Genomic DNA, 19,899 nt, shown 5'->3' with positions numbered 1-19,899 from the left:
GCTAAGCAGTGCGTGTTTGTTTGCAGAAAGATCGTGTAGGCAGTGAGCTGAAGGCCATGGTGCAGGTGCCTCCTGGTTATCACCTGGTGGGAGCAGATGTGGATTCTCAAGAGCTGTGGATCGCTGCCATGCTGGGCGAAGCGCACTTTGCAGGAATACATGGTATTCCAGAAGCTGTTTCCTAGCTATTTGAATGCAAGTGGCAAATTCCTTGGCAATTCATGATGCTTCTATGGAACTAATCATTCCTAATCGCTGATTTCCAGGATGCACAGCATTTGGATGGATGACGCTCCAGGGAAAGAAAAGTCAGGGCACGGATCTGCACAGCCGTACTGCAGATGCTGTGGGCATCAGCCGCGAACACGCCAAGGTCTTCAACTACGGACGGATTTATGGAGCCGGCCAGCCGTTTGCAGAGCGACTGCTCATGCAGTTCAATCACAAACTGAGCCAACAGGAAGCAGCCAGGAAAGCTCGGCAGATGTACGCACTTACCAAAGGACTGCGCAGGTTGGCAATTTTTATTTTTTACCTTTAAAGAAGTAAAATATACAATTGATTTAAATTACATTATTTCAAATATCTTTTTTTTTTTTAAATACATAATATATACTTTTTTTAAATAATAGTATCAAAAACTATTAAATTATTTAAATTATAAAAAATAAAATTGTACTAAATATTACATAGCATTATATTCTGATTGTATTGTTTAAAATATTATTTAAATATAAATTTAATAATAATAATAATAATAATAATATATAAATTAGATGTCACATTTATTATGTGCAGATATCACTTGTCAGAGGAAGGGGAATGGTTGGTAAAGAAGTTGGATGTAAAGGTGGAAAGGGATGAGGATGGCACCGTCTCACTCCAGGATTTGCGTAAAATCTCAAAACTGGCATCTCAAAGGTCTGCTGACTTCCCCGGCTACGACTCAAGACATTTGATGAAAGTCTATGTTAGATAAATCTGCATGTTATACTTTTGTTTTGATCCTTGAAGTACCACAAGGGGGAGCAAGAGGAAGTGGAATCTCACAGGGAAGCGCGTGTGGACGGCCGGGACAGAATCAGAGATGTTCAATAAGCTGGAAAGTATCGCCCACTCTGAGGAACCAGCCACTCCAGTGCTGGGCTGCAGGATATCCAGAGCTCTGGAACCGTCTGCTGTTCAGGATGAGGTGAGGGAACACTTAAGGTTTTCATAAATTTTGTATCATTTATACCTCTAAATTGATGTTTCTGTAATGACATGAAGATAATGAATTAACTAGGCAACACTTTATAAGCAATTAATAAACTTATAAAATGTAAGATTGGTGATTTCTCTGCAGAATCATGGGTAATATCATAATTGTTCACATAAGCCATAGTTTTCATGGTTTTAGTTAATTTAGTTTCCATTTAATTCATGACAGTTCTATTATGCTTCAGTTCATCACCAGCAGAGTCAACTGGGTGGTTCAGAGTTCAGCGGTGGACTATCTCCATCTGATGCTGGTGGCCATGCGCTGGCTGTTCGAGGAGCACGACATTGACGGGCGCTTCTGCATCAGTATTCACGATGAGGTGCGCTACCTGGTGGCGAGCGAAGATCGCTACAGAGCTGCGCTGGCCCTACAGATCACCAACCTGCTCACCAGGTGAAGAACAACCTTTGATTCCGGTTACATGCGGCATTATCCATGCTTGAATATTTCTCTCCATTCTCAGGTGCATGTTTACCTATAAACTGGGAATGATGGATCTGCCGCAGTCAGTGGCTTTCTTCAGTGCGGTGGACATTGATACGTGCTTACGGAAGGAGGTGACTATGGACTGCGTGACTCCATCCAATCCCACAGGAGTGGAGCGGAGATACGGGTTACTACAAGGTAAGACTAAGCCTTAAAGTGCCCCATTATGCTATTTTAAAGGTTCCTAATTTTGTTTTGGACTTCCCCTTCAATAGTGTTTTTTGACTTTGCATGCATGTAAAACTAAGTTTCTCATAATAATTGAATGATTTTTTTGGGGAATTCTTCTGTGTTGCACAGAACAAATATCAGAACATTGTATGGGGAAAAAGTCTAAATACATTTTTAATTCTACAGAAAAGTTGTATAGGTAACATGAAGGTGAGCAAATGAGCAAATATTTTTGGCTGAACGGTTCCTTAAGAAATTCACATGTGGACATTTGTTTATTAAGATTATAGCAGCATTTTGTGAACATCAATAACTCATTAAGTCTAAATCACTTGTATTAAGTCCCCAATGCATTCATTTAGCAAGAGTTAGGCAGGTACTTTAAATATTGTCAATGTGCTACCGTGAACAAAGTGTTTTATATCAACAGGTGAGGCGTTGGACATTTATCAGATTATAAAGATCACCAAAGGGTCTTTGGCCAAATTAAAATTACAAGCTGCAAAGTTAAAGTAATACCTGTGGCATGAAAAGAATAAACGCAGGTCATGTGGACCGTCTCAACACATTAATGGCCATCCCTAGTGTGAACTCCAAAAAGTGTGGTGTTCTTCGAAGAAATGAATGAATGGGGGTGAAAAAAGTGCAAAAGAAGGACTGCTTTCACTGCTTCCTCCTCTTTTTCTTTGGTGCTTGACTTTCCTCTGAAGGCTGAGAAGCTTCAGTCTAAGGAAAGAAAGATACCATTGAAGATTAAGAAACCAATCCCAGAATTCTGTCGGAGAAAGAACATGTTTAAACAAAGACACACCTGTTGGCTTTCATCCTGCTGCTGTTCCTGCAGTGCAGCTTCCAGCGTGGCAGCATTGATTCGGAAGTCTCTGGAAGTGCTCAGCTTCATGTACTGCATCAGATTGACCTGTGTAAAGACATTCACAGATGTGCCTCAATGTTTCAGAGACATTTATATGCTGTGCATATGGGCAAAAACTTAAGAGACTTTACCTTGGATTTCTTGGAAAGAAGAATGAGAAACTTCTCATACTGTTCAATGTTGAAAATGAGGTTCGGGATGGCTTTGGTCTCCCGAAGAACTTTAGCCTGAAATCACATCAGATGCACAAAACATTTTCAAGTAGATGTTGCACTCCAAGTCCTAAATTGTTACCAAAATATTTTAATTAAAAAAAAGTAACTTATTTAATAAATTTAAATAGTTCTCACTGAAGCAGCTGCTACTGCGTCATCTTCTTTTTTCTTCTTCTTCAACTTTTCCGGGCCTCCAGCCGTCAGCTCTCCACTCTGTATGAGACATTTAATAATAATAATAATAATAATAATAATATGCTAAGACACTGTGGTGAAGGTTAAAAACATCAAACAGAAATGGACCCATTTATAGGCACATACCTGTACATACGTGATGAAACAGTAACACTGAGGAGTGAGATGAGACCCTGACAGCTTCACCTGAAAACATGAGATGTTTGTGAGTTTATTTAGTAATTTAAAGGGAACCTATAATGCGCCTTTTCACAAGATGAGACTCTTTTCATAAGTCTCTGGTGTCCTCAGAATGTGTCTGAATTGTTTTTGTGTGTGTCCCTTTAAATCAAATGAGCTGCTGCTCCCAGCCGCTTTCCAGAAGAGGGCGGAGCTTTAACAGCTCACGCTTCAGTTGCTCAACAACAAAGCTGGAGAATCTCACGCAGACAAAATGAGGATTGTCAGTAACGGTGTTCAGCCTTACATTGTTCAAACCGGAGTCGACACTGATGGAGAGACTCAGGAAGAAGTTACAATGACATTTCTGATTGGTTAGTGGATAAATTTATGTAGTTGCTGTGGAGTGATTCAACTCATCGACTAGCATGTGCCGTCATGTTAATCTTTTGTGCAAATCCAGCATTGAATTGACCCTCGTTTGTGAAGCAGTCCGACATAAAATGACAACAACAACTCTTCCTCTCTAAAGCAGCCCATCATGGCCTCACCCCCTTTGTTGTGTGTTCTTGGGGTAAGAGTTTATGTAAATGTTGGGGTTTGTGATGTCATTAACCCGGGAAGAAGCTCAGTGTAGTCCCTACCAGCCATTGTTGTAGTCCTTAAAGAGAAAATATCTCCCTTTGCATTGAACTTTGAGCATCGTAACTTTGCAGATGTTGTTTAAGCTCAAACTGCAACATTACACACTAACTAAAGTTAAACAAGTGAAATCATAATCAAGGACCCTTTTAAAAAATAATAGCATTTTGGTTAAATGACAGTTTAGGATGTCTCAGGTTGAATCTGGATCTACAAAAAAAAAAAAAAAAAACGCCTCAAATATGATTTTTATCTCACTGTGTTTTAGTTTTTATGTTAAAGATTTTTAATCTACTTAGTAATAATGGCTGTTTGGACCAAATGATGGTTCCTTTGGTATGAAATGGTTCAAAGGTTTCTTTTATCCCAAATAAAAGGTATAAACATTGAGAAACAGAAAATTTTACATATTTGCAACATTTCAAGATAAATGTTGTAACTGTCATAATTGTCAATGGCAAGATTTTTTAAATGTATCTAAAGTCTCTCATGCTCACCTAGGCTGTATCAAAAATACTGTAAATACAGTAATATTGTGAAATATTATTACAATTTAAAATACCATTTTCTATTTAAATATATTTGACAAAGTAATTTATTCCTGTGATCAAAGCTGAATTTTCAGCATCATTACTCCAGTCTTCATTGTCACATGATCCTTCAGAAATCATTCTAATATGCTGATTTGCTGCTCAAGAAACATTATTATCATCAGTATCTAGTCTCAGTAGTTTAATCCACTGGAAATCAGATTCAGGATTTAAACACTCGACTTTATTAACACGTCATATGATACAGATCATTTCAATATCACGCTTAAGCTGGGTTCACACTGTGCGATATATAGTAGTCCTTTACGATGGTTACTTGTCAGACTGTACGAACATGATCCTCATGTCACACTGTGGGATCTCAGCTGTCATTAATGTCAGAATGCACGACACGCGTGCATGAAAACTTGTCCGGAGTTTTACATCGTCAAAACATACACATTCGATGACAGTGAGCTGCGTTACACACAGGACTGAAATGCTGGCTAACAACGACATCTCTATCATTAATTTTGATCACGGCTTGTTTTGAAAAATGAAGACAATTTGATGTTCATCGTAGGAGAAGTCACACTGAAGGATTGTGCGCCAAATCTTCTGACACTGCCAGAATTTCGTTGGAGGTAAAATTTGATCGCAACGGTCATTAACCAGCTGTCTGTGAACATGTCAAACTAGCGATCAAAGACAACAGATTTTAGCCTAGGATTATAGGAATCTTTTAGGATTTGGAAAATTTGTCTCAGACGACCAAATCGTGGCCAAAATCACACAGTGTGAACCAGCCTTTAAACGGTTTATTTCTTGCCACCCTCTGTAACTCTAAAGAATCTTACCAGTTTCTCCACACGTGCGGGGAGCTGGCCAGGTTGAGTCGCACACAGCTGAATATACTGAAAAATAAAAAAAAAGTGGGTTTTTTTGTATTACTTTAATTTTATGTGCAGCACTTTTACTTTTTTGTGTGAAGTTCTTGAGCTATAAAGATTCCCTAGACCATAATAAAGATTATGAATCATATTAGTAAATCAGGAAGAGACTCACATATTTGGTAAGTGTAGTGAGGATGCTGTAGGTTCGGCTGAGCTCTCTCATTAGGGTGTCCGTGCAGGGTCCCGTGGGCAAAGCGGTCTGAACCAGCTCATGCAGAGCCGTCAGCAGTGTGCCTAACTGAACCGTGATGGCCTTCTCGATCGGGTCCTGCTGGCCTAGTGGCTGCTGGGTATTTCCTAATGCACATACAGGAAGTTAATGCTCTTTATCCTAGATCAGGGGTGTCTAGTTTATCTCTAACCCCAATTAAACACACCTGAACCAGCTAGTCAAGTGTTGGATTTGGAACCAGGTACTAGCATATATACTATATCGTTATATTGCTAGTATTCAATTCTGAATTCAGCAACTTACTAAGCATACTAGAAACTTCCAAGCTAGTGTGTTGAGATGAGATGGCGATAAACTCTGGAGGACAGTGGCCCTCCAGGAGCACTAGGGGAATCCAGTCCTGATCCTGGAAGGCTATAATCCTAATTAAACACACCTGAGCAAGCTAATCAAGGTCTTCAGGATTGCAAGCAACTTGTAGGCAGGTGTGTTGGAAGCCTTCCAGGAAAAAAGACAAGATGTTTGGTGCGTTTTACCTGAAATGGTTCTGTCTGAGCCTATCTGGCCTTTCTTCTTGGCGATCAACCAGTCTACTTCATCCAGCACCTTTCCAACCTGAGACGAGACTAGAAGCTGGGAAGGAAAAGAGGCAGACGGTAGGCTCTTTTAACAGGTATGAAGATTTAAAACTTTGTTTCTGAAGTGTGTCCGTTCTTACCGTGGTGGATGCAGCCGTTTTCATGCTGATGATGGCAAAATGAGACTGTTTCTCCACCTCTACGTCCTGTTCAGAAACAGACATGACTGTTCTAGTGACGCAAGATCAAACGTAAAGTCTCCAGTTGTTTTTGAACACTGTTTTGCTGATTTGAGAAAGACCTGAGCGCACTAGAGAGATTTCATTCATTTTAACAGAGGCGACAGTACCTGGTCGATGTCTCCCAGCTGGCTGTGTATGTCCTGGCACATCTCCCAGAGCAGAGACACTGGGCTTTTATGCAGGACATGCAGGTTGAAGAGCAGGGACAGCAAGCCCTTAGTGAGAGAGATGTCCTCTGGAAGAGAGAATGTGGTGAAAGAGGGTTGGAATGAATACAAAATTAAGATGGTGATATAAGATTAAGCAGCATTGTGAATATTGTGATGACTTTAACAAGCTTTCTATTGGATATTCACATTTCCTGAAAACTGTGTTATTAGACAAGTTTCATAATCTCTAATTGGTTCCTTCAAAACTCTAATTCAAAATTAATTTGTTTCATAAAATTAATTTGTGAAATACTAATACAATTTAAAATAACTATTCTACTTGTAAATATTTTTAAATTGAATTCATTCCTTTGATGGTAAATCTAAATTTTCAGTGTCACATGATCCTTCAGAAATCATTCTAATATGCTGATTTGCTGCTAAAGAAATATTTATGTTAAATATTTGCTTAATATTTGTGTGGAATCAGTGATATTTTCTTTTCTAAATGGAAACTACGCAAGAGGATTAGGGCCAAGCAATAATAAAAAATAAAACCATCTCGAGATTAAAGTTGTTACATTTTGAGAAAAAAGTCAAGATAAAATGTTGATAATAAACTCGTTAAATTACGAGAAAAAAGTCGTTAAATTACGAAAACAAATTCGTTAAATTATGAGAAATGTTGTTAAATTTCGAGAAAAAAGTCGATAAAATGTTGAGAATAAAGTCATTAAATTATGAGAAAAAAGTCAAATTACGTTAAATTACGAATTTGTTCTCATAATTTAACTTTTTTCTCAATTTAATGACATTTGTTCTCATAATTTAACGAATTTGTTCTCGTAATTTAACGACTTTTTTCTCATAATTTAATGACTTTATTCTCAACATTTTATCTTGACTTTTTTCTTGAAATTGAACGAGTTTTTTCTCGTAATTTAACAACTTTAATCTCGAGATGGTTTTATTTTTTTATTATTGCTTGGCCCCTAATCCTCTTCCGTAGGAAACTGAAATAGTTTGTAATGTTATAAATGTATTTACGGTCACTTTTGATCAATTCAATGCATCCTTGCAAAATAAAAGTATTACGTAATTTCTTAAAAAAAATTACTGGCTGCAAACTTTTGAACAGTAGTGCATTTTGTATATTGGTAAACAAGAGAAAATGGAAAAATGTCTTTATTTTTGTTAAATTAGTGAAAAACAATATTAAAAACATACCTTCTTTTTACTGTTTTTGTTAAATATTTTCAATATACTTAGCAAAATAATGGTTCTTTTGCTATAAAATGGTTAAAAGTATTGTTTTTATCCCAAATGAAAGGCAGAAATAATTGAGATATATCTATATTTTAATTCTTGCGAGAAAATGTTGGATGCATAATTGTTTAAAACCATCCTAGCTGCCCATAATAAATGTTTTATCATTATCTCTGAACATGGATCACTTACCGAAGTTGGTTTCCTTACAAATTTTCACAGTCCAGGTGAGCATTTGCGTAAACTGCACATAAAAACAAAAAGAAGATGCATTGAGATTCCTGACCACCAATACTGCCACTGAATGAGTGTGTTGAAGAGTTACCTGCTGAGAGGAGGGACTGAGCTGTCGTGACAGAACGCTGAGGATGCTGACCAATAACTGAGCTTCTTTACTGTTGAACTCCTCCTCTCCCCCACTGAGCTGGTTCATCAGCGCTCGCTGGACACAAAAGATCAACTTACAACACCTGCTGGTTTGTGTTTTGTCTCTAACTTTCTCTTACGGTTAATATGAACTGATTTGAGCAAATGGAACATTGTGTTTATTCTGGGTTTGAAAAGGAAGCTGGTACCTGAAACTGGCGGATGTAGAAAGCCGTTTGCGCTGTCAGATCAGACCCCTCGCCCTCTGCCTCTCCCTCTGCTTCCCCTGAAACATCTTTAAGACAGATTCTGTTTCATTAAAACAGCATAAACTTACAAAACTATTATTCAGAAGTCACAGGAATGCTAAGACGCCCACCAAGAGAAGACAGGAAGTTGCTCATGCGTGTCGGGTATCGCTGTAGCACTGTGGTGAAGACTCGCAGCAGACCCTCCAGACATAGTAACGATACACTCTGGCCCTTCTCCTTCTTCCCAGCATCCTCAACGGTGGACGGCACGTTGGTGTAGCGCCACATTAGCACACTGCATGCAGGGAAACCAGAAATTCAGCTTCTTTCAAGCACTAAACACATTAAGCTTTTAATGAGGTATTTAAAGTCACTATGAAATCCAAATGGATGATTCTTATTTTTTATGGAATTTTGCAGTATTTATTATAAATAATTTATTAATTAATCACCTTTTTTTTTTTCTTCTTTTTTTTATTCTCTTAATGAATTAAGATGTTTTTCTTTTTTCAGTTGAAAAGAATTAAGGTTTTTGAGGAAAATATTCCAGGATTTTTCTCCATATAGTGGATTTCAACAGGGACCAATGGGTTGAAGGTCCAAAGTGCAGTTTCAGTGCAGCTTCATGACCCCAGCCGAGGATTAAGGGTCTTATCTAGCGAAACGATTGGTCATTTTCTAAAAAAAAATAAAAAAAAGCATATACTTTAACCACAAATACTCATCTTGCACTGCTCCACCCATTACGTAATCATGTTGAAAAGGTCACGCATGACGTAAGCGGAAGTACCGAGCAAGTGTTTACAAAGCAAACATGCAAAGACTAAGTCAAACGCCCTTTACAAAAAAAAAAAAAAAAGGTAAAACAATTGATTTTGAAGTTGGAGGAGAAAATGAGATGGGAGTTTTTCACCCGACCTTCCAATTACATCACACGTGACCTTTCCAATGTGATTACGTAATGCGTGGCGCATCGCAGAGCTAGTGCAAAATGAGCATTTGTGATTAAAATTATATACATTTTTATTTTTTTTTTAGAAAATGACCAATCATTTCACTAGATAAGACCCTTATTCCTCGTCTGGCATCGTTTAAAGCGGCACTGAAACTGTAATTTTGACCTTCAACCCGTTGGTCCCCATTGAAGTCCACTATATGAAATGTTTTCCTCAAAAACCTTAATTTCTTTTCGACTGAAGAAAGAAAGACAAACATCTTGGACGACATGGTGGTGAGTAAATTATCAGGAAATTTTAATTCTGAAGTCAACTAATCCTTTAAGTCCAGTTGCTTCCATAATAAAATGTGTTGCCCAATCACCTGGTGATGTCACAGAGGTGGCGGAAGGTCTTGTCAGGGCTCTGTCCCTCCGGTCCGTCTGTGTGTCCGGTCTCCTCCAGCTGCTGGATCTTCTGCAGAGCCACACTCACACAGTACCGCAGGAAGTCTCCACTGGAACGCAACACAGACAAGCTCTCCTCACGGCTCTGAGTGCTGTCTCTAAAAGAAATTCATACTTTTTTTCAGCAAGTATGCATTAAATTGTTCAAAAGTGACATTTATAACATTACAAAACTACCTGAAGAGAGCAGTGAGTAACATGGAGATGAATCCTAGAGACAGCAAACTGCGAGGGGTTTTGCTGGACGACGTGAGGCGGCCCTTCCCTGCCCGCTCCCTCAGGATCTCAGACACCTTATGATAGCGCTTGAACAGCTCCAGAATGTCCTCAAAATGGTTCTTACTGCTCAGCATGTGCACCACAGAATATGTTAAACACATCTAACATGTCATGCCTGATTTAAAAGTATTCAGAAACGAGGCTTTCACAAACACACACTTGTAATTAGCAGTGATGAAGTTGTACTCCATGAGAACCTCGTTCAGCCCCATCACCAACACGGCGTAGATGCTGTTCTTTACTCCAACACTAGAACTCGTGGAAAATTCAGCACACTTATCCTGAGACGCAGAAAATGAAACATGAAAACGGCAAAAATGTAGTTCTGTTTAATGTTTTTGTGTAAACTGTGATACTTTTTTTTTTGGGGGGGGGGGGGAATTATGAACTTATTTGAAATTAAAACTTTTGTAACATGTCTTTACATGAGCAATTTAATGCATCCTTGCTGAATAAACTGTATTATCTAAGTAAATAATTTGAATTGTTTGATATTTTCAGCTACATTAGACATTCATTATGACATACCAACTCAAAATCCTCCAGTTCGCTTTTAATCATGCGCTTCGTTATGCTTTCTAGTATAGTGTGCAGTTCACTTTGGACTCCGCCCTCCTCATCTTCATCATAATCATCATCGCTCACACTGCATCCCGACTGTACATTCTGGTTCCACAGCAGGCAGTGAACCGTGCAGCAGAGCAGGTGGGCCTGGAGAAACATACATGACCTGAAGTTTCATACATGTTCAAGTGCAGCACATCAATGTGATCGAGGCATGGCATCAGTACCAGAGGCTCCTGGAGGAACACCTGATCTCCATGTGCGCTGATACACGACTCCAGCTTGAGAGGCGGAAGCAGATCTTGCTCCGGTTCAAAGTATCGCTTCAACTGGTAAACACAATTGGATCAGTACATAAGGAAGGAAGGCATAAGAGTTGATTTGATAAAGGATGATACACACTTGTGACAGGAGGGTCTGCATGATGGAACTTGCAAGCTGAGAGTTACGACGAAGGACATCGTGGAAGCCCTTCAAAATCAAACAAATCACTTTCTCAGTACATCACAGATGACAAACAGAGAGGATCACTGAATATCCTTTTACTCCTTTATTTGTAAATGGGAAATGAGAGGGTCAGACTTCATAAAGCATGAGCCGGACGTCAGCCTGCTGGTTAAGGCACCGGCGTAGACTGCTCAGGATCTCCAGGCAGAAGGCTTCATTAGCAGCAGTGTTATAGCGCGAGTGGACGTCCGCCTGGACCTGCAATGGAAATCGGTTACGTTCACACAGTTAGAGGATTCTTAAACCGGATTGGCTGGTGTTGAATCGACGTCACAATGTAATAGCATTATGTAGACCAATAGAAAGTTGACTGCTTCCTGAGGGGGAATTCAGAGGTGTTAATAGTGTATAGCAAAGGGACCACCGTCATGTCATAACTTAGCACTATTAGAACATATTCAAATGACTAGAAATTAAATAAATGTAGACTTCTTTTTATTGGCTGCTTATTGTTGCATCTCCACAAACTAGCATATTTATTATTAATGATAATTACAATTCTAATTAAATTATACAAATCTAGTTATTTTTCTAAATTAATTTCAATTTTAAATGTGTTTTTCCCCTCCTGGTTTCCTGTGCTTGTTTGTAGGGCTGCGCAATTTGTATAATATATATCAATATGACTATAAAATATTATTTTACTTATACTAAAAACATTTTAAAACAAGACATAATTATTATTATTATTGTAATATTTCACTGTAACCAGAGTACTTCAGAAAAAAATAATTATTTTACTTTACAGTACAATTTACAATTTTCACCATTTCAGTTTTATTTTGATTAATCATGCAGCCCTACTAACAAACACATTCAAAAATGTTCAATGCAAGTGAATTTAGGCATCACAACATTATGTACACTATGAAAAATAGATATTTATTTTGAGATTCGCATAGCTGTCAATGGAATGCTGTCAGATTTAATAAAAAATATCTTAATGTGTTCTGAACGTCATGAGGATGAGTAATTAATGTCATTTTTGGGTGAACTTTAAGCAGATGTTTATAGTTTTTACCTGGCTGGATGTAATGGCCTGACTGGCCTGGCTGGAAGCTAAACTCCCCAGAATACGGAAGTTCTTCAGTAGCAACAGGAAGCCCGCCACTGCTGACTTCCTGCCATCTAAATGACTTCAGAGAGAAGAAGATCCTTTAGTACTTTAAGTCATCATTCAGCACAGAGGAAAATACATCTGGATGTGTTGATGTTCCTAACTGTACCTGGAGAACATGGCCTTCCGGAGGACCAGGATCAGGGCATCCTTCATAGACATGCTCACTTTGAGCAGGGGCTGAGCAGAGGACACATTAAACGCATCACACAGCTGATCATGTGACTCATACTTAATAAAAAAGCCATATTATGCCCTTTTACAAAGTCTTGAAGCCTTCCAAAAAAGCGCAGTGTGGGAGGGAATTATTTAAATGTGTTTGTTTCCAGAAGAAAACTCAAGATTACGATGGAGGTGATACAGAGAATAACTCCGTTTTAAGTGACTTTGTAACTTTACAGAACATTTTTTTTATGCTCAAACAGCAACATTACACACTAAACAAAGCTGAAAATATAAAAAAGTATAACAGGTTCTCTTTATTATCATGTGGATTGAGATGTTACCTGCACAGCTTTGAGGAGCCCCTGTACAGTGCTGAGGGGCAAGTAGGAGAGCTGATCAAATGTTTCTGTGACCTTAGAGGAAGATTCCAAAAGGATCATGGGAGCAGACATCACAATGCTGGAAAGAAGGTCTGTGGTCAGGGCAAAAAGAACAAAATTTTTTAGATATAAATGAAACCATCAGCAAACTTGAATGAAAAAGCAAAAAAACAACTCCTAACCAATGAAATGGGTGACAGGTGAAGCTGTTTTAGTCACCAATCGGTTCAAGACTTGTTCTAGGATCTCTCCTCTGATTGGTTCATGCATCTGTACAAAAAGAAAACACAAAGATTCAGCTTCTTGTCACATATTTGCCATATATGGAGCATGATTTGTATTACAAGTGGAAAAACATTGGTTGACAACTATACTGTACCTTGAAGCTCTCAAGAAGAACTTGTCCACCAAGTCGACATGCTTGCTGGTTTGGCGTTTTAGTGGTGGATGTTCCTTCTGTGACCTTCCCAAACGCTCCAGCTTTAGGCCCAAATGAGTCCATAAGTATAAATCCCAGTTGCACCAGACCTTGAGTGACATGATCCCAGCCAAACACACTGCAGATGAAGACATGACACACTGAACAATACTACTAAATAAATGAAGGGACAAAAAAGCACTGCAGTTTAACCAGACCTGTTTTTGACGGTGTCCAGAATCATGTTGGAGACGCTGTTACACTGAGGCAGCAGTTCCTGCAGAAACTTCGAGCTGTGCTGAATTTGATCATCCTTAAAGTTCTTTGTGATGGCACTCTTCAGGAACTCAAATACCTATGCATTATGGGTAATATTAAAGGGTTAGTGCACCCAAAAATGAAAATGATCCCATGATTTAATCAACCTCAAGCCATCCTAAGTGTATATGACTATCTTCTTTCAGACAAACACAATGGGAAATATATTTAAAGGTGCCATCGAACGTTTTTTTTACACGATGTAATATAAGTCTAAGGTGTCCCCTGAATGTGTCTGTGAAGTTTCAGCTCAAAATACCCCATAGATTTTGTTTAATTAATTTTTTTAACTGCCTATTTTGAGGCATAATTAGAAATGCGCCGATTCAGGCTGCGGCCCCTTTAAATCGCGTGCTCTCCGCCCCCTCCCGAGCTCTCTACTCTATCACTGCATAAACAAAGTTCACACAGCTAATATAACCCTCAGAATGGATCTTTACAAAGTGTTCGTCATGCAGCATGTCTAATGGTAACTTTAACCACATTTAACAGTACATTAGCAACATGCTAATGAAACATTTAGAAAGACAATTTACAAATATCACTAAAAATATCATGATATCATGGATCATGTCAGTTATTATTGCTCCATCTGCCATTTTTCACTATTGTTCTTGCTTGCTTACCTAGTCTGATGATTCAGCTGTGCACATCCAGACGTTCTGCCCTTGTCTAATGCCTAGATCACGGGCTGGCATATGCAAATATTGGGGGCGTACACCCCGACTGTTACATAACAGTTGAGATTCGCCTGTTTTTCTGAGGTCTTTTAAACAAATGCGATTTATATAAAGGAGGAAACAATGGAGTTCGAGACTCACTGTATGTCATTTCCATGTACTGAACTCTTGTTATTTAACTATGCTGAGGTAAATTCAATTTTCAGTTCGATGGCACCTTTAAAAATATCCCTGCTCATCCAAGCTTTATAACGACAATGAATGGGGGATGCAATTTTGAAGCCACCCCTCTCCAAAAAATTTATCCATCTATGAAAAATTATCCAATTTTTTTTTTTGCTACATCGCCCAGCTCTACTTGGTAGACAGCTCACTAGGTTTAAAGAGGAAGAATGAAAGCCAGACGTACCTGCTCCTCATACCGTTGGATGCGAGCCACAGAGAGCAGTAGAGCGATACTGAAGGGACACAATGGATCACTCTGGGCCACCTACAGAGGAAGACAACCAGCTAGCACTCACAGATGCTCAAAGAAAAGGTTATGTGGGTAATTATTCATGAGTCAGGCAGACGTTCACCTTGAGGTTTTTAAAAAACTCCCTGCCGAGCTCATGGTCAAGACGAATGGCAAACACTATGTGGAGGATGACGGTTCCCTCTACGTGTCGCAGCTGATCCTGAGGGATGGTCTGCACCTCCACATCTTCACTCCTAACACAGATACATAGATAAACATGACCTGTCAAAATAAACAAAACCATCTGATCAAGTTGGATACTCACTCTGCATTTCTCTGCTCCTCTTTCTGAAGTTGGTCTTGCTTCTTGAAGTAACTGATGATTCCCTCTAGAACTAACTTCTTACAGCCCTGTTGATGAAAAAATAAGAATCTGACCATATAGACACACTGTTTAAAGTGCTTTTAAAACATATAAACTGATGTCAAACCTTGGCAGACAGCAGCAGCAGCTGATAGACCAGAGGTGGAATCTCCTGTAGATCCAACTTGAGGAACATTCGTAGAATCTTCTCAATCAAAAACTGAAGCTCCTCAGCAGATAACGGAACATCCCTGACACAAAAGACATGGTGTTTTTTGTGTGCGTTCAAGACACAAAGTTGATAACTAGCCAGTATGTTTTGACATACCTGAACATGGTCGTAAGGTGTATCACACACTGTGGATCCCATCTGCGTGAATTGGAGATATGTTACTAAAATGTTGGTGCAGTATAGTTTATAGATGGAAAATTGTCTGCTTTTTGTGTTCTGATTTTACACTGTCACTTTGTCTTTATGGATTACTTATTGAAAAACAATATTAAAGCACTGATTTCACCTGCTAGAGCAAAGACTGTTGATCAGCTGCTTCTTGTATTCATCTCCACTCAGCTCACCTGAAGTCAATGAAAAAGTAAATGTGTATGTACACTACTATATAATAACATCTAATAATAATAATAATAAAAAGTCTTTAGAGTTCAACATCCTTCAGAAATCATTCTAAAATGCTGATTTGGTGCTTAATATTTTATTATTATCAATGTTTTGTAATATAAATGTATTTGCTGAAAATATTAATCAATATAATGTGTATTTACTGAATAAAAGCATTAAAAAATCTTACTGTCCTCAAACTTTTGAACAGTAAATACATTTTATTTGCCAATTTTTTGAAAAAGCAAAAGTTTAAAAACAAAAGAAATTAAAGGATTAGTTACCTTTCAAATAAACTTTTCCTGATAATTTACTCACCCCCATGTCATCCAAGATGTTTATGTCCTTCTTTATTCAGTCGAAAAGAAATGAAGGTTTTTGATGAAAACATTCCAGGATTATTCTCCTTATAGTGGACTTCAGTGGACTCCAAACGGTTGAAGGTCAAAATTACAGTTTCAGTGCAGCTTCAAAGGGCTTCAAACGATACCAGACGAGGAATAAGGGTCTGATCTAGCAAATCGATCGGTCATTTTCGAAAAAAATACAACTGTATATGCTTTATATAAACAAATTATCATCTTCCAAGTAGTTCCACTTTCATATTCTTCAAAAAGCTTACGCTGTATGTCCTACACCTTCCCTATTCTACTTACGGAAAAATTAAACTGGCGCTGCGTTCGTTCCGTAAGTAGAATAGGGAAGGTGTAGGACATACAGCGTAAGCTTTTTGAAGAAGATGAAAGTGCGGTTTTGGCGGAAGCACTTGGAAGGCAATCATTTGTTTATAGAAAATATATACATTTACCTTTTTATCAAAAAATGACCGATCGTTTCACGATAAGACCTTTATTCCTCGTCTGGTATCGTTTGAAGCCCTTTGAAGCTGCACTGAAACTGTAATTTTGACCTTCAACCATTTGGAGTCCATTGAAGTCCACTATAAGGAGAAAAATCCTGGAATGTTTTCATCAAAAACCTTCATTTCTTTTCAACTGAAGAAAGAAGGACATGGATATCTTGGATGACATGGGGGTGAGTAAATTATCAGGAAATTCTTTTTTGAAAGTGAACTAATCCTTTAAAGCCAAAAAAAAAAAAAGTGAAGTTTGAACAGATATAACTGTTGTTTTTGTTTCACTCTACAGAGTTATTTCCTTTTTTAACACAAGTTTGGGTTTAGCAAATATCACCTTACCTTTCCCGTAAGCCAATGTTTCTGTAGCGGCAAGAGCTGTTAGGATTGTAGGGAAAAGTTCCAGTGATCTGCCACTGTTCATCTCACCCACTTTGATGGCATCCACATATAGAGATGCTAACGTGGCTAATGCGTGACCAGGTAGACTGTGTGTCTATGGCACAGAAGAGATCCATATTATACAGGTATAGTATTAAATAACTCTTATTTTTATGGAATATAGCAGTATTTATTATAAATAGTTTATCCGTGCACATTTTTTTTTTATAATTCATGTGCCCTCATAATCTTTAATCAAAATATCTTCTCCTTTCTTGCAGCAAAATCTCTTCTCTGATGATGATGTGTTTACTGGCATGAGGGTGGAGCAACCTGTCACCAATAGCAAACCACAATCAACCAATCAGTTCCCGATGGACAAAATCAAGTCCCGCCCTACATTTTCTTGTTCCAGAAGCCTTTCTCTCGGATATATGTCACAATAGGGAAAAAAACCTCTCTAAATCAGGTTTTTGAACCATCAAATATTCATTATTTACAAATAATAACAGTAATAATCTAGAAAACACTTTAATTACACATTCATTCCCATCGATCTCCCCATATTGGGTTTGAACATTCAACCTACTGTTACCAGCCAAGATCTTACGGTACGGTATGGTAAGTAAGTCACCTCCAACATCAGAAGCCCAATGATATCCGAGGCCACTTCTGTCTGCAGGTCTCCAGATTCACACAGTGGAATACAGTGCTTGTACACAAGCAGTCTTCGGTTAGCACCATGTGAGACACTTACCGGTGAACCTAACATCACACACAAACACAATTTGATGATACCATTGTAGAAATACCCTATTCACAGGTGTATTTGGTACTTTAAAATGAAATCAAATGAACACTGTCATTACCTTTAAATATGGCTTTGATCAGGACGCCTGTATCCTTCCCTTTCAGGGCACTATTAGTAAGCATGGTGGTGAGCTGTAGAAGTTCAAAAAAACATTTAAAAGTCATCTGCACATAATTTAAAGATGATGCCTTGTACATAACATGATTAGAGACTAATTTGCATAGAGACTATTCACTACAGTACACAGAAACACAAACCTGATCATCAGACAATAAAGTGAGATGCTTCTGTAGCTCATCTACACCATCACTCTCCGATAATGATATGATCTTATCCACAGAAACCTTCATCTTGGACATCTATGTGCCCGGACCTGTGAGTATAAGGTCACATAAACACATGCAATTAAAACAAGAGGAACACAACGTCCTAAAAAGAGAATTTGATCTGCTTTTATGGCATTTTTTGATCTTCACATTTCACAATCACTTTATGAACTGCCATTGTATCTCTGCAAAAATGATTTTCATTTTGTGTTCCACTGAAAACTATCAGAGAATACGAGAAAATGCGTTTTAGGGTTAATTATTCCTCAGTATTCTCTGCTTTCTATAGTTATTTAGCGGTTCAGGGACGTTATAACCAATGAAAAATACTAATAATAACCATTTATATGTGAAAAGAATAACTCAAATGTGCAATGCAAGAACACGGTTATTTATGAAGCAACTCATGCTTTTATTGCATATGCACACATACATTCATTCATTCATACATACCTGTTCATTATAATTAGTGAATGTGAAATATTAAAATATGTAATAAATAAATATAATAAATAGTCATATCAATAGAATATCTGTAAGATTTATCTCGTTGGCTAACATAGCAAATATGAATATTGTAAAATAAGTCATTTGTCTTTTAAAAGCGATATTTGGATTAGGACAACCTAATAGAAATAAAATCAATAAGAAAATAAGCAAAGAACATCAACTGTCAGATTGAGATCGCATTTAATAAAACAGACATATTAAAATCGAAACTTTTAAACGCGTTTAAAGTGTAACGTTATAGACTAACTTTACAGTGTAAACACTTGCCTGTTTAAGCGAATTTTATGTTTATAAATGATCCTTTCAGAAGCACTGTTTCTTGATATCCTTTTACAGTCGGTAATAACTCGTTACCTTGTTTAATAACAACCGAAACTCCCGCCAGTATGTGCATGAAACACTTCCTATTACGTCATGTCGCTTCTGTACATTTGATTGGCCCGTATGGGCGGGGTTAGCAGCCCAGTCGCTTTTATCATTAATTTTTTTTTACTATTAACTGTCTATTTTCAGAGTACTTTTTCCTATTAATTTGCATTAATAAGGTTAATTATTGGGTTTAAATTAATATCCATATCTGTTCATAGATTGTGGTATCAGTAACTTTCCTCAGCGATTGATGGAATGGACCAATCACAATCGTTTTTGGTGATTACAAGATCGATTTTTTTGATTGTAAAATCATTTATTACTGCGGTGGATTTATAAAATGAGCAAGTTCTTGAAATAGGAGATTTAAAATATTACACAATACCCAAATGAATTTTTCTCAGTCCAATGTAACTGTTTTCGCTGCAATTTTATTGCAATTCTATTTGGTGCCGCTAGAGGCACCCTTTCAAAAGTCCTTGCTGGCAACAAGTGAAGCCAAAATATTGATTCGATATATTATTTATGAACTACTTTGCGCATAAGAGTGGAAAATGGTGAGTTGATTTTAGATGGAGGGCTCTCCATTCATTTACAATTATTTTATCTGTCATAGTCTGACATTGGTTGGTGTCATGTATTGGTTTTCTATTGATTTATGGATCGCAAATGTCGTTGATTATTAATTATGAGAGCAGTTATTAGAAAACAATACACGATGTTAAACCTATTGTAACATTGTATTGTTACAATAGTCTTATAGATTTGTATTACCCTTACAGACTGAAGCGTTGACAAAGATGTTGTCAAGCCATTGTTTACATATATGTTGTATGATTGTTATATTATGGGGTATTGTGTAAACTGTA

The 19,899-nt window shown here is 37.7% G+C and overlaps 2 protein-coding genes across 4 annotated transcripts in view; one reads left to right on the top strand and one right to left on the bottom strand.

The window, feature by feature from the left end:
* polg (polymerase (DNA directed), gamma) overlaps positions 1-2,487 on the top strand; it is a 15,065-nt gene extending 12,578 nt beyond the window's left edge. For both annotated transcript variants that reach the window (XM_067379617.1, XM_067379616.1), the window contains exons 17-23: positions 27-162; positions 267-513; positions 799-921; positions 1,015-1,192; positions 1,446-1,654; positions 1,725-1,885; positions 2,349-2,487. In XM_067379617.1, coding sequence (XP_067235718.1) covers positions 27-162; positions 267-513; positions 799-921; positions 1,015-1,192; positions 1,446-1,654; positions 1,725-1,885; positions 2,349-2,434 — 1,140 coding nt within the window. In that variant the 3' untranslated portion in view covers positions 2,435-2,487. The remainder of the gene's footprint in view (positions 1-26; positions 163-266; positions 514-798; positions 922-1,014; positions 1,193-1,445; positions 1,655-1,724; positions 1,886-2,348) is intronic.
* An 18-nt stretch (positions 2,488-2,505) lies between these two features.
* Positions 2,506-19,047, bottom strand: fanci (FA complementation group I). 2 transcript variants are annotated; one of them, XM_067379615.1, is made up of 38 exons: positions 18,929-19,047; positions 18,083-18,198; positions 17,884-17,956; positions 17,649-17,779; positions 16,976-17,129; positions 15,680-15,737; positions 15,490-15,531; positions 15,289-15,412; positions 15,123-15,208; positions 14,919-15,051; positions 14,750-14,830; positions 13,561-13,697; positions 13,304-13,481; positions 13,107-13,194; positions 12,886-13,016; positions 12,489-12,559; positions 12,284-12,398; positions 11,338-11,460; positions 11,158-11,226; positions 10,983-11,084; positions 10,720-10,902; positions 10,351-10,472; positions 10,090-10,254; positions 9,831-10,010; positions 8,639-8,805; positions 8,469-8,554; positions 8,219-8,335; positions 8,086-8,137; positions 6,586-6,713; positions 6,377-6,442; positions 6,195-6,291; positions 5,599-5,783; positions 5,391-5,447; positions 3,329-3,388; positions 3,143-3,220; positions 2,924-3,019; positions 2,730-2,837; positions 2,514-2,644 (listed from the first exon to the last, which is right to left on the bottom strand). In XM_067379615.1, the coding sequence occupies exons 2-38, from the start codon at positions 18,182-18,184 to the stop codon at positions 2,582-2,584; spliced, it is 4,008 nt and encodes a 1,335-aa protein (XP_067235716.1). In that variant the 5' UTR covers positions 18,185-18,198; positions 18,929-19,047; the 3' UTR covers positions 2,514-2,581. The 2 variants fall into 2 exon arrangements, with proteins under 2 accessions (XP_067235715.1, XP_067235716.1); XM_067379614.1 differs by having other exon boundaries at positions 2,506-2,837.
* Between the last annotated feature and the right edge of the window lie 852 nt (positions 19,048-19,899).

The sequence above is a fragment of the Chanodichthys erythropterus genome, chromosome 24 (genome assembly GCF_024489055.1).
Source record: "Chanodichthys erythropterus isolate Z2021 chromosome 24, ASM2448905v1, whole genome shotgun sequence".
NCBI classification, from domain to species: Eukaryota; Metazoa; Chordata; class Actinopteri; order Cypriniformes; family Xenocyprididae; genus Chanodichthys; species Chanodichthys erythropterus.
The sequence above is the reverse complement of the archived record's forward strand: the minus strand, read 5'-3'. Positions and strand labels throughout refer to the sequence as shown.